At 37.5% G+C, this 14,962-nt stretch overlaps 1 protein-coding gene across 1 annotated transcript in view; it reads left to right on the top strand.

Annotated features, from left to right (window-relative positions):
• Uggt2 (UDP-glucose glycoprotein glucosyltransferase 2) overlaps nucleotides 1-14,962 on the top strand; it is a 175,517-nt gene that overhangs the window by 123,749 nt on the left and 36,806 nt on the right. The window contains exons 27-29 of the mRNA XM_019208509.2: nucleotides 3,007-3,196; nucleotides 6,842-7,000; nucleotides 7,345-7,430. Coding sequence (XP_019064054.2) covers nucleotides 3,007-3,196; nucleotides 6,842-7,000; nucleotides 7,345-7,430 — 435 coding nt within the window. The remainder of the gene's footprint in view (nucleotides 1-3,006; nucleotides 3,197-6,841; nucleotides 7,001-7,344; nucleotides 7,431-14,962) is intronic.

Raw genomic sequence — 14,962 nt, 5'->3', positions numbered from 1 at the left:
GTTTTTGTATCATTTAGTTATATAACTAAAAAAATATGCATACATACAAGACCGGGGGTACCATTCAGTTAATTCCTTCTCTCCTTTTCAAATTTAATGTTATAGACACACATTATTGCCTTGAGATGACATTTTAAACATAATAAGTACTTTTACTTGGAAAGCAATAAAATAGAAAAGTATCGGAAAGTTTAGGGCTCATTTGTTGCCCCCTCGGGACTCATTCAGCTCATTCACTTTTCCTTTCATTTATCTTTTCTTATTTATCTTTTGTATTTCAAATTTTGTCACATGGCTTTCTAAATCTGAAGAAAAATTTTAATATTTTAGCCATTATTTGAAAGATCTGTTCCATGAGAGCAGAAATTTTATTCACAGGAATGGGAATCCTCCTCATAAATCCTATAAAACTTTGGTTATAATCTGTTGAAAGAGAAAGAACTTGACTTTCATGGGTAAAATAATACCTGAAGAACCAGGTAGAGAATGTACAGGTAAGGGATCTTGCTTTAAACCACCAATTCAGCAGAATCTTACTCAGGAGCATATGTCAAGCAAAACAGCTTACATGCTTCCTCCTGGTCCTTTCCATTTAGAAAGTACTTTTCAGTCCTCTTGGAGATGAGAGGTAATAGGCAGGAATTGCCTCCACTGCCATTCTATCTCCTGTGCCTCCCCAGCCCTTCTGGGTTGCAGGAGAAGAATGCTGTAGTTGTCTTCTTTTTTAAGGTGACTCTTCCCTCCCTGTTTGAATTCCAGTTTATCTTGGGACCTTTATCTCATATTCTCTTTGTTCTGTCTTTACCCTCTGTTAGCTTTTTTCTTTCAGTCCTTAAAATTGCTCAGTTTTGTGAAAGGTGCTCCCTTGACTTCCTTTCCTCTAGAGTGCTGGCTTTTCTTCTTCACTCTCTCGGCTTCTTTGCCATTGAATTGTTCTTACTAAATCACAAAGAAATTAATGTTTGCAACATTGTTGAGCTACTTCTTCCTTGGCATTTGTGCTGAATCTGACAGTACTGAGTACTTGTTTTTATACATGCTTGGTAATATTTGTGTATTATTTGATGACTATCTTTTCTCCTATGACCCCTGTTATTTCTTTTGTGTGTATGTGTATATGTATGCTGTTTGGGTTTTTTCTTGCTTTGCTTTGTGGTATTGGCATAGAACCCAAGGCCTCACACATGCTAAGTGCTGTACCCCTGAGGCACATCCCCAACCCTGTTCTTTTTGTTTGTTTGTTGTTTTTTTGTCTCCAGATGCACTCATTTTTGACAGAGGAGCCAGCCATCCTCAATGGAAGAAAGATAGCCTCTTTAATAAATGGTGTTGGAAAAACTGGATTTCAACATGCCAAAGATTAAAACTAGACCCTTATCTGTCACCATGCACAAACTAAAATCCAAGTGGATTAAAGATCTAAATATTAAAAAAGGAGTCACTAAATTTGCTGGAAGATAAGTTAGACATTGGCATAAGAAAAGATTTTGTGAACAAATCCTTAGTAGCATGGGAACTAGCAGAAAGAATCAACAAGTGAGATCTCATCTTATTAAAAAGCTTCTGCACTGCAAAAGAAACCATCAACAAAACTAAAAGACGACCTACAATGTGGGGAAAAAATTTTACCAGCTGCTGCTCAAAGGACTATTATCTAGAATATATAAAGAACTCAAAAAAAATCAGTCCCCCCCCAATATAAAGACCCTATTCAAAAATGGGCATCTGAAATGTTTTGTTTTGTTTTTGAGACAGAGACTCCCTACCTTTCCTAAGTTAAACCCAAACTTTAAATTCTCCTGCCTCAGCCTCCCAAGTATCTGGGATTGCAGGCTTACACCATCATACCTGGCCGTCTTCTTTTGTTATAAATGTGGCTGCTTACATGATATGGCTTCTAGTTATTACCATTACATGGCATTCATGCTCTATGAAATTCTGGCGTGAGGGCTGGACCTAGTGATTTTGCTTCTCATGAACAAAATATGGCAAAGGTGATGGAATGTCTCTTCGCCAATTAGATTATAAGAGATGGTGGCTTGCATGTTGCTGGCTTTCTCTCTTTTTGGCTCTTCCTATATGTTTCTCCAGGAAACCCCCTTGCAGCAAATACATGGGGGCAGTAGTCTCTAGGCAACCTCTTATGAAATTGTAGCCCTCATTCTACAACCCTCGAGGGACTGGAAGGGCCAAGTAGTAGAGCCTTTGCTTTCCTTCTCCCCGCGCTGGGCTTGACTGCTGTAGCACACTTGCTACCTTGATGGTAGTCATCTTCCCCACGGGGAAAGTCACACACACCCCTTTTTTTATGGTACTAGGGATTAAACCCACAGCCTTTGTGCTGAGATACATCCCTGCCCTTTTTATTTTGAGATAGGATCTTCTTAAATCACTAAGTTGCCCAGGCTGGGCTCAAACTTGCAGTCCTCCTGCGTCAGCCTCCCAGAGTGCTGGAATTATAGGTATGCGTTACCACTTTGTAACTAATTCTTACTGTGTGATACTGAGAGGTGAAGCTAAAATATAGTAAAATCACAGACATGCTGAAAACATCTTCTAAGCAGCTACATTTATCTCAGGCCTGTTTGTTTTTAATTCAGCTTTTATAATTGGTACCAAAATTTTATTTATTTTCTAGGTCTTATTTCTCTTTCTATTATTAGTAGTGGTAAGAGTTAATAAAGTAGCCAAAAGAATAGACTATATCAAATGTGAAGTGTGTGAATATAAATCACAAACTCTTATAACTTGGATAAATCAGGTATATCTTAAAAGTATTCTAATCATAAGAAATAAGATTATATAGCATACTGTTTCATAATAGATAATACTATAAACAAAATAATGGTCTTCCATTTATAAATGTTCACATTCTGCGGTACATGTTGCCCTTTGTATTTAAAATTTTATGGTCATTTACTAACCTATGTTTAATTTTAAAGTATTTTAGTCAAAAGAAATAATCATTTCAATTTTGGTCACAGTAATTTTATGGTTTATTAACAGCTTTTACCGTTTTGTCCTGGAGCCAGAACTGATGTCAGGGGATAATGATCGTCCTTTTCTTGGGCCGGTAGCAAAGTTCCTGGATATCCCTGAGTCACCCCTTCTGACCCTCAACCTAATCACTCCAGAAGGCTGGTTGGTTGACACAGTGCACAGCAGCTGTGACCTTGACAACATACACTTAAAAGATGTAAGTTACTGTCTGCAGTTATACATACATAGAGAGAAATGGGGTAAGTCCTTAAGAGCTTTCTTACTTGTAGCCAGGGAACAGACATCCTGTAAATGCTCACCAGAATTTACTTCTTTCTGAGTTTTGGTCTTAGTCCAGTCATTTCTTTGACTTTTTTAAGTTTCCCTAACCTTCAGATTCAACTTCTCTAGTTTTCTAGGTTCCTAGGTGCCTTAAGCCTAATCGCCTTGTACCACACTGGCTCATAAAGAGACTACTCCAAGATGAACCGTTTAGAACATTTGGAGATAGACACATGACAACTTAAAATTATACACTTAAGTATCTATTTTGCCCTTCAAGTTTGGTTTTAACTCGGAGAGGAAATTAGATTCAAAACTTTTTGTGACTCATTTCTCACAGACAGAGAAAGCAGTCCTAACTAGATTAGGGTAGAAAGCAGGAAAGAGTATTGAGTATTATGCTGTTCTACAGTCCAGATAGATCTGCTTGTCATCACCACCAGAGTGACATTTGTCTAATAAATATTGAGACTTTTCTTCCTCATCTTTTGTCATTCAATCCAAAGAGGAAAAAAAAGAATATTTTAAAATCTGCTGAGTCTTTTAAAACATTGAATTCAGAATGAAAAAAAAATAATTCAGAAACTGTACACACACTTATATATGCATAGGCATCCAAGCATTTTAGGAGAACCCGCCTTAGATTGATCTGCAGAAACTGAAGAAAAAATATTTTCTTCTCCCTTTTTCCTCCTTCAGACCTGTTTGCAGCTTTTGTGTTTGACATCGCCTTTAGAATGCAGCCATTGCCTCAACCAAGGCATAAACATAAACCTGTAGTAATTAGCTTTACATTATTCATAATATATATTTTTTTAGGTTTCTCTTGTGTTTACCTTCTAGATTTTCCTTCTAGGCAAATTCCTTTTGATCCACTCATGAATAGATTCTGTTGGATCTTAAATTATTTGCCTGTACCATATCAATACCCCAACCTGACCCAGCCAGAAGAAAAGCTAAAAGTTGGTCATAGCCATCATCTAAAATCAGTCCTTCAAATCTAGGGAAAGAATAAGGAAGGCAGCAAATTTAATAAAATTTAAGAGGGAAAGTTAAGAAATAAACTTGGCAAGAAATGAAAAAAAAATCCCTGTTTTCTCCATAATCATCTCTCTTAAGAGCCTACTGGATTCTTAAGAAAGAGTGTACAACAATATATTGGTAAGATAACGTTAAAGATTCTAACCAAAAGTGTGAAAAGTTTGTAGTGGAAGAATTAGTACAGCTGTGAAAAGACAATGGCACCTGCTGGTAAAATTTCAGCAGCTGTTAATGAAAACTGAATGTTTTTGGTAGTAAGTGGCAATCTACTCATGTCTTTAGAAGGTGTTCAGTGAACAGTAGCTTAAATTAAAAGGCTAAAATAAAAAAGTCCATATGTCTTTATAAATTCTGTGAATACAGTGAAGGAAATTAGCAACTGTGAAAGTTAACTGCCTCTCATGCTTTTTTTTCTCATTGTGTGTTATACAACTTTAACATTATCTGCCATTTTCCTAGGAAAATATGAAATAATGAATAAAATCATTTACCAGAATAGAAAGGAAATTTAGGAAAGCGAAGAATAATCTGACAAAAAATGAAACTAACTTGAGAGACTGGTGACTGTATGCTAACTTGTGTAAATATCCCTTGCTGCATCTAATTTCCAGACATATGTAAATGCCTGGAAAAAGATTTGATCTAAAAAATTCTCCCTTAGTAGAACATGATTATAACCATGAAGACTTCATTATACAATAAGCATTAAAATCATAATTAAGATGAAAGAGGAAGTTATAGGAAAGTTAAAAGTGAGACAGTTACATTTATTCACCTGAAAGAAAGCGCTATGGCTATTTTTGGTGTTGTGGTTTGAATAAGTCAACAGAATTTTGAGTGGGCACATATAAAGGAACAAGACAAATTCTCATGTTAATTTATTACAAATTTTAGGAAGAAGATGCTAATCTCACATGTAATTAAAGTTACACAGACTCTGCCGTGATATTTAATTCATAATTAAAAATCATTAACCTTAACTCACACTTCTAAAGTTTTTTATCTATAAAAATCTAGATGATCTCTATAATCTCTGTCTTTTAGCATCTCTTTATTCCATTTCTCTTCCATGGAAATCTTTCCATTCAAGCAAATTGCTTTAAATACTGTGGATACAGTTTAAGTATCTAAAGTTCAGCACTAGCATAGTGATAGCTCATCAAATAATTAAGAATGTATGCCAGGCATGGTAGTGCAAACCTGTGATCCCAGCACTTGGGAGGCTGAGGCAGGAGGTTTGCTGTGAGTTCAAGGCCAGCCTGGGCTATATAGTGAGACCTTGCCTCAAAAAATAAAAAGGAATGTAAAGTTGTCAACAAATACTGTCTTAAAGTTACTTCTTGTTCAGAGAGCAGTATAATTACAAGAATAAGAGGACTTGACAAAAAATGCCATGCCCAAGTGCTGTAATTCCTTCTGAGATAATTACAGCCAGGGAAAACTGTACAATATTTCTAAAAACTCCATCTAAGTGCACCAGAAATAGTATCAAAAGCCTCATATAACGAACTAAACTTACATAGAGATAACATCAGTCTTTAATCTGCTTAATAAAATTCCCAAACTATGTTAAAGTCACTTACTGTTTGATTTGTTTTCATATTTGGCCATGTTGTTGCTTTATCCCTGAAATATTTATATAATAACATTTTCCATACAAGAAAAGCTAGTAACGGAATGTCCAGCCATTTAAAAAGATGTTTATGGGGCCGGGGATTTAGCTCAGTGGTTTCACTGCCTGCCTCACAAGCACAAGGACCCGACCAAGTTCAATCCCTGGTGCCAAAAAATAAATAAATTGATTAAATTTTAAAAATAAATAAAAAGATGTTTATGAAGTTCGGATATGGGCATGCACCTAAAGTCCCAGCTATTCAGGAGGAAGTGGCAAGTTCAAGAATTGAATTGCAAGTTCAAGACATAATTAGACCTGTCTCAAAAGAAAAGAGAGAGAGAGAGAGAGAGGAGAAAAAAGAAAAGGGAGGGGAGGGGAAAGATATTTATTTATTTATTTTTGGCAGTAGCGGGGATTGAACTCAGGACCTTGCACTTACAAGGTAGGCACGGTGCCACTGAGCTAAAAAACTATGAAAAAAAGAAATTAAAATGCATTGATATTTAGTCTGCAGGTGCTTTCTATTTTCCTTCTAATAATTCTAACACTTAATTTTTTTAATTATGGGAAAGCCAATAGATAATGACTTGGCTTTCTTGTCCTGTCTGAAGTGGATACAGAGCAAGAGCAAATGGAAGCAGCTTTTTGGGAGTAATATCTCGTCAAAATGTGTCTTGAAGAGATTTTTGAGTTATGAGACACCCATCCATCCTCACATCTCTGCATGGGGATGCTGGTACATATATCTTTTGATTGAAGGAAAGCTGATATCATTAAAAAGAAAAATGCATCATGAGTTTAATGTAAAAGAGTAAAAGTTATCCACCAAAATACATTAGCTATCATTAAAATAATCGCATTTATTACTAAATCTGTATTATGAAGGTTACTAATACCAAAACCAATGACGTGTTCCCTCCACAGATTGAGAGAAGTGTTACAGCAGAATATGAACTAGAATATCTGCTACTTGAAGGACATTGCCTTGACCCAATGACAAAGCAGTCTCCTCGGGGTTTGCAGTTTACACTAGGCACAAAAAATAAACCTGTCATGGTTGATACAATAGTGATGGCCAATTTTGTAAGTATTCTACATATTTAACTGATGATATTTAATGTTTTGGTGAAATTCTCTTAAATTCTCCTAATAGTGAGATGAAGTGATCTTTATTGTTCTATTGCTGAACAGCTCACAGAAAATAAAAATGAATTCTTAACCAATACAAAAAGGAAAGAATCATACTTTCATATATGCTTTTTATAGGTTATTATAAAAATTTCCTCCCTTAATTCATTTATACAATGTTCTCTTTCTATAGTTAATAAACACTTAATTGGATAATTCACTTATAGTCTTCATGAACACTTGGGTGTTCTTAGTCATATCATTCAATGATCTTTTTTCCCCCTCTCTTTACTTAAAAGGGATATTTTCAGTTAAAAGCAAACCCAGGTGCTTGGATACTGAAATTACGCCAAGGGAAATGTGAAGATATTTATCAAATAATTGGGTGAGATATACAAATTGCTTTTAAATCTTTATATGTGAATAAATTCAGTATGATATAACCAAGATCATCCAAACAGCACTTGAATATGGAAAATGCTGGCTGAGGTCCAGGGGTCAGCAAGATGGCAGAACAAGATTTTCCAGGTCTTGTGCACTCCACAAAATTTGAATATCTATACTCAGCTGGGATATTACAACACCTAAGTGTAGCACAGAAATAAGAAAAGGTGTGTTCCAGAGGGCAGAGCTTTGTATTGCCTGCATTGCTGTCTAACAGCTCCTGGGAGAATAGGGAATAAACACTGCACTTTGCAGTGACCCTAAAACCAGGCCTACCCCAGTAAAACCCAGCACCAGGCAGGCTTTCACAGCCTCAGACTCCAAGCTAGTATCTACATACCAAGCTCCCAGGTCCTGATATCTTGTGGAATCTTTGAGCCCCAGTCTCTCTACCTGCCTGACAAAATCTCCATTTCTGTCCTACGATCAAGCCTACCCTAGTGCATCGAGCCAGTCCTGCAGACTCAGTCTTCAGGTTCATCCCAGAGTCAGGCTGTTTCTTGCAGGCTGGGACTCCAGACTATACCCAGCACTAGGATGCTTACATGGCCCCAGGCTTTATGCCTTCCCAGGATCAGGCCAGCTGAACCTCTACTGTTCCAGCTTCATCCCACCCCCGTTGCATGAGTTCATTTACATATAGAATCTAAAAAAGGTTAAACTCACAGAAGCAGAGAGCACAGTGGCTATTACCAGGTATTGAGGGTAGGGAGATAGAGTTGGCAAGATGCTGGTTGATAACAATTTAATTCAAGAAAAGTAAATTTAAGTGATCTATTATTTATCATGGTGACTATACTTACTAATTATATTTTATTCTTGAAAACCATTGGGAAAGAGTTTTTACCACCATTCTATAATTTATATGTATTTCAAAACCATATGATAAAAATGTACAACTTCATTTGTCAGTTTAAAAAAATAAATTACAAGAAGGTTAACAAATAGCCCTCTTAAACACAAATTACCTGTTGAACTGCAACAGTTGCTTGTATACCCATTTTATTTCAAAAATATAAAATGAATGCCTACATATATATCTTGTTCTATATTCTCTTTTACTTACTATTTTCTGTAGGCTTTTCCATGCAGTAGTATAATTCATATATTTACCACTTAAGGACAGTGTAATAGGTATCTTACATAACTAACTATACCTGGTGTAGGTTTCCTTTCTTTTGGCGGGGGTGCCAGGGATCAAACTCAGGACCTTGTGCTTGCAAGGCAGGTAGTGGCACCACTGAGCTAAATCCCCGGCCCTCTTATTTTTATTAATAATTGGTTCAGGGCTGGGGGTTTAGCTCAGTGGCACTGTGCCTGCTTTATAACTGCCAAGGTCCTGAGTTTGGTCCGCTGTACCAAAAAAAAAAAAAAAAAGAATTGGTTCTTTTCACTGAAATTTTCCTGAGGGCCAGGGATTTAGCTCAGTGGTTCTGTTGCCTGCCTCACTGAAATTTCCTGCTTATCCAAGAGCCACAGGATCATCATAGGTATAATCACTCGCAGCCTTGTGGGGTCTTTGTAAAGACTAAATGAGATAATCAATAGAATTTCTCACATATTGATAAATATTTTCTTATAGCCTCCCACTCCCTTTTTTCTTTTCTTTTCTTTTTTTCTTAGACGTGATCTTGCCATGTAGTTCAGGCTGGCCTTGAAGTCACTATATAACTCAGACTAGCCTGAAACTCACAGTAATCCTACCTCAGCCTCCCAAGTGCTGAACTTATAGGTGTATAGTACCATACCCACCTCACTTCTTTATAAATTGCAATTATAGAACACATGTTATGTGTAGAACTATATATTAGATTCCACTTTATCATTATTTTCTATAATATTTCATCCATAAGTGGATATTTTGAGGAGAAAAAAAGGCCCTGATATTACATTTTAAATACAACTAACATATTAGCAGGAAACTTTTTTATCATTAAACACTAGCTATCAGTAATGAAAATAACTTGAAGTTTGTTTATATCACTTAGGAACAACCAAGCCTTAAAGTTTTTATTAATATTACCTTAATATTTTCCCATGTGATTAGTAAATCACTTGATACCCAGAATAGAAAAAAAAATACTACCCTGTTTTCTTAGTTGCTTTTCTCATTCCTGAGACAAAATGTCTGATCCCCACAGTTAAAGGTGGAAAGGTTTATTTGGTTCACAGTATGTAGAGGTTCCAGTTCATAGTCAGCTGGCTCCAAAGCAGGGTAGCATGGCAGAGGGGCATTGCAGAGGAGAAACAGCCCATGATAGACAGAAGGCAGAAAAACAGTGAAGTAGCAAAGCAGCAGTAGCAGTCTGCCTCTCCCTCTTATCCCTTCCAGGCTATCTGCCCTTTGTGTGGTGCCACCCACACCCAGGGTAGGCCTTCCCATTATCCCTACCCAGAACTGTGCCAAACCAATCAGTGGAATAATTTAGTAACGACACGTTCTTTGGGGGGGGGGTACCGGGGTTTGAACTCGGGTCCTTGAGCTTGCAAGGCAGGCCACCGAACCGCTGAGCTAAATCCCCGGCCCTAACGACACGTTTTCAATCGCAGTATCACATGTGCTACATCAAGTGGCCTCTAAAAAGCCCCACCTATGTCTACATAAGGCTTTGGGGGAAAATCTAACACAAACTGTAACACCTGTAATAAAATATTCTTTGAAACTAAAGTATTAGTAATTAAAACTAGGCCAATGTAGAATATAAGAAAAGTGGATATTCTGTTATCCCAAAATATGATTTAGTTCTAATTAATACTACATTTATATTTAGGAAAAATATTCCTAAAACATGCTGAAAAGCTAAGGTAAAATATTGTTGACTAGAGTTTCTAAGTCTGGATTTTAAAATTATGGCTAAATTATTTGATATTTTAAAACTTGGCTTTCTGTTGTTAGGCATATTCGGGTATGTACTTTCATTAGGTACCCCAGCCTTGAGCATCAGTCTCCTGCTTAGGTAAAAGAAAAACACTGGAACAAGACTGAAACAGAAAATAGGGATCTGGGACCATCTAAGCTGAGCTGGCAGCAAAGACAGCAGGCACTCAAGACCTCCAGTATTCATTGAGTACACAGCCATAGAAAGAAATGGGGCATGGTGTGTGTGAGACATCTGGTGACAGTGTGTAAGGAGCCTGGTGGTAGCAGTTCAACAGGCAAGGCCTGTAAAAGGGGTGATAAGGCATTCCTACAGAAGGAGCAAAGGGAAACCAAGACCTGCTCGTAATTAACCAGTAACCCTTCAGGTCAGTGGGGGAGGCCATATTTCGGGGAAAGGAATTTAGTTGGAGCCACACTGTCCTCGGCCATGATGTTGTCTCAATCAGGGCCCCGAGTAGGGGAAGTGCGAAGGGTAGGAGAAAGGAAATAAGGGGAAATAAAAAATATGAGAAAAGGAAAAATGGAAACAAAGTCTTTGTATATAGGGGAGGGTTGAGGGGTGAAGGCAGGGAGGGCAGGGGTATGGGGGGGAAAAATGAGAACCAAGACCTGCCGTGTAAAGATACAAGATCCCAATGTTGAATGTAACGGTACTGTATACTTAAAAAGTACCAATAAACTAGATACAAATGGGAAAAAGCTCAGGGCCCTGAAGCTTCACAGGACTTAGACCTTTGCTGCCACAGCTGTTGGGTGGAGCTCTGCTCACCCACGGGCCATCTGACATGCCACATGCATCAGGTAGGCTTCAGTCAGACTCCTCATATAACACAGCTGAATTACGGGGACACCTAGGCCCCTCATAGCCTGCCATAAACTGGGAGGAGGCCAGCTACATACTTTCTATCTCTGCAGACTTTTTGTGATATTTAACTGCAGTATGTACCTGTCTACTCATACTCAGTACTAGCTCTTCTTACCTTGAGGACAAAATTCCTCAAAATTACTCTCTTAGAAAACATAATCTTGACAGTTCTAAAATTTAAAAATTTTCCTTAGATTTTTCTAGTTCTAGAGAATATCAGAATCTCTGTGTATCCTTCAATATGCTATTATGCTAGACTTTTCATTGGCAATCTTAAGAAAATTTTTTCCTGCAAAATTTATGTTGGTACCTACTCGTAGTGTGGAGCATTTTAGTCTGAACTGCTTGTCCTGTGCTTCATAGGGAAGCAGGAGAGGTTTCCAACAAAGCTTTCCATTCTCTCTCCACATTTACTTGAGCTGGCCCATTATAAGCTCACTGCATTCTCTGTCCTGGCAGTAGTTAAAGTTCACTCCTCAGAGTGTTTCTGTAGAAGCTTAGAAGTTCTCCATTGCTGCACCTCATTCTCCCTTAATTCCGTGGTCCCTATTGTTAGAGCTCCATTAAATTTGGCTGCTTCTAACAATATCTGAGCCTCTGATGCTCCACTGTTACACTGGCAGCCTATTTTTACTGAGGTCTCCTCATGCATCCAGGTTGCCATATTGGTAGGGCACATGACTGATGACTCCATGGTAATAGCAAAATCAAATGTCTCTCCTGCTTGACTATATCTGATCCATAGGAAATACCTCCACGACACTTGCCTAAAAAATTCAAGTTCAGGCCAGTCACAAAATGGCACTTTCCTGGCTCCTTGATTATAGCAATGAGTTGGTCAGTCCTCAAATATACATCTAAGTCCACGAACACTCTTTCCCAGACATGAGCCAGACACCAATTCACTGTGTATTCTAACTTCACAGTGTATGTTTTAATGTTTTCCTCTTAAAGTATTTTTTGCCTTACTAGGTCTAGAATTAGAAGGTAATACTCCTCTTGTCTGAACCAAAGGATGTAGTGGCAGATACTCACAACCTAGCAAGAGCTCTTCCAGCCTTCATATCACACAGTCCCATTTCTTAATCTTTTTAAAACATTTATTGTTGTATTTTAGATATACATAATGGTAACGGTCATCATAGCGAATTTGTACCTATACATGATATATGTTGCTGCTGCTTTTTTTCATCCCCCCCTTTGCCCCCTCTTCCCCTCATTTACAAAAACTTTGTTTCCCTTTTTCCTTCTTTTTTTCTTGTCCCTTTTTTCCTTTCCACCTCCTCCCTCCCTTATTCCCCTTTTTATTTGAACATTTTCTTCACATGTCTCAATAGCTATTACACATTTTGGTCTTCACTTCCACTTTCATTTTCTCACACCAGAGAACCAATGCAGTATTTAAATGTGTGTCTGACTTAATTCACTTAGGAGTATGGCCTCAAGGTGCATCTATTTAGCTAGAAATGTCGCAGGCTTATCCTTCCTTATGGCAGAGTATTAATTACACTGTTGTATTAAACCACATTTTCTTTATCCATTCATCAGTTGATGGGCATTTAGGCTGTTTCCAAGTTTTAGCTATTACAAACTGTGCCACTATAAACATGGGTGTGCGTATATCACTGTGGTGTGATTCTTTAAAAGAATTAAATTCTTTTGGGAAGATACCAAGAAGGGGAAGAGCTGGGTCAAGTGGAACCTCTAGTTTTAGGTTTTTGAGGAATTTCCACACTGATTTCCACAGTAGCTGCTCCAGTCCATATACTCCCACCAACAGTGGAGAAGTGTTCCTTTTCCCCACAGCATTTGTTCTTGGTTGACTTCTTGATAGCAGTCATTCTTTTTGGAGTGAGATGTTTTAATTTGCATATCTTGGATAACCAATGATGTTGAACATCATTTTTTCATATATTTCAGATACCCATTTTTGGATTGGATCTTTGAATTTGGGGGTTCTGATTTTTTTTAGTTCTTTATGTATTCTAAATATTAACCCTTTGTCTGAGGAATGGCTGGCAAAAATTTTTTCTCACACTAGTTTGTCTCCTTACTCTGTTGGTGGTTTCTCTTGCTGTGCAAAAAGCTTTTCAATAAGATGAGATCCCAGTTGTTGATTCTTTATAGTATTTCCCTGTGATCAGAGCTTTGTTCATAAAGTCTTTGCCTACACCAATATCTTCAAAAGTTCTGCCTATTCTGTCTTCTATCTTCCAAAAGACTTAGTGTTTCTATTTTAATATTTACCAGAATACTTCTAGATTTAATAACCAAATTCAGTAGCATAGCTGGATACAAAGCACCTTTCACAACAGCATCCAAAAAAAAAAAAATGAAATACCTAGGAACCAATCTAATGAAGGAAGTAAAAGACCTTTACATAAGCTGGGCATGGTGGCGCACACCTTTAATCCCAGCACTCGGGAGGCTGAGGCGGGAGGATCACTGTGAGTTTGAGACCAGCCTGGGCTACATAGTGAATTCTAGGGCAGTCTCAACTACATAGTGAGACCCTGTCTCAAAAAAAAAAAAAAAAGACCTTTACATTGAATATTGCAGTCTACCATACCACCCTGAATGCACCTGATCTCTGAAAACTACAGTACTCAGAAAAGAGAGATCAAAGAGGATATCAAAAAATGGAAAGCTATCCCTTGTTCTTGGGTAGAAAGAACCAATATAGTGGAAATGTCCATACTTCCAAAATTATTATACAGATTTAATGCACTTCCAGCCAAAATTCCAACAGTATATTTCACAGAATAAGAGAAAACAATCCTAAAATTCATTTGGAACCAGAAGAGACAGGATAGCAAAAGCAGTTCTGGGAAACAAAGATGTCGCAATCCCTGGCTTGAAACTATACTACAAAGCTACTATGATAAAAACAGCATGGTACTGGCAAAAAAATCAGATCTGAGGATCAATGGAAGAGATTAGAAGATACAGAAACAACTCCAGACACCTTATCTTTGACAAAGGAGCCAAACACCTTCACTGGAAGAAGGATAGCCTCTTTAATAAATGGTGCTGGAAAAACTAGGTTTCCCTTTGCTGAAGATTAAAAGTAGACCCATGTCTTTCACCATGCACTAAATCAAACCTTTCTTCAGTGTGTGTAATCTCTCTGAGGGGTAGTCTCCCTGTAGTGATGAAATTGGGAGTGTGTGGCTATTCTCACTTTGTTTTCTGCTAGAAATCTCATTAGCATTTCCTCAATAGAGGAGTCCTTTTGAAATTCCTGCTTCTACCACCACTACCATCTTCTGGTTAGTTCCATCATATCATTGCTAGTTAAATGTAAATTTTACCAGATTCACTACTGTTTGTGGGTGTTGTGTATATCTTATTTTTTTTATTCTTTTTTACTTGTTTGTTTGACTTTTGTTTAGGCCATGTCCTTTTTTTTTTGTTTTATTACTTTGTTTTGTCTTGCTGCTGTAGCAGAATACCTGAGATGGGTCATTTATAATGCCAAAATTTTGTTGGCTGAGAAAATTCAGGATTGGGGGTCAGCTCCTAGTGAGGGATTTCTTACTGTGTCATCCCATGATGGAAGGTGAAAAGAGGGAGGACAACATGGCCAAACTTAGCATTTTATAGCCGCCCCAGTCTCATCCCTGAAGATGGATCCTTCATGGCCTAACCACCTGTCTTATCTCTTAATGTGTCATAAAGGCAATGAATTTCTTTCTTTCTTTTTTTTTTTTTTTTTTTTTTTTTTTTT

This window comes from Fukomys damarensis, unplaced genomic scaffold, assembly GCF_012274545.1.
Source record: "Fukomys damarensis isolate Sample0158 unplaced genomic scaffold, DMR_v1.0_HiC HiC_scaffold_6, whole genome shotgun sequence".
In the NCBI taxonomy this organism is placed as follows: domain Eukaryota; kingdom Metazoa; phylum Chordata; class Mammalia; order Rodentia; family Bathyergidae; genus Fukomys; species Fukomys damarensis.
Note: the sequence above shows the minus strand (reverse complement) of the source record. Positions and strands in the feature narration are given on the sequence as shown.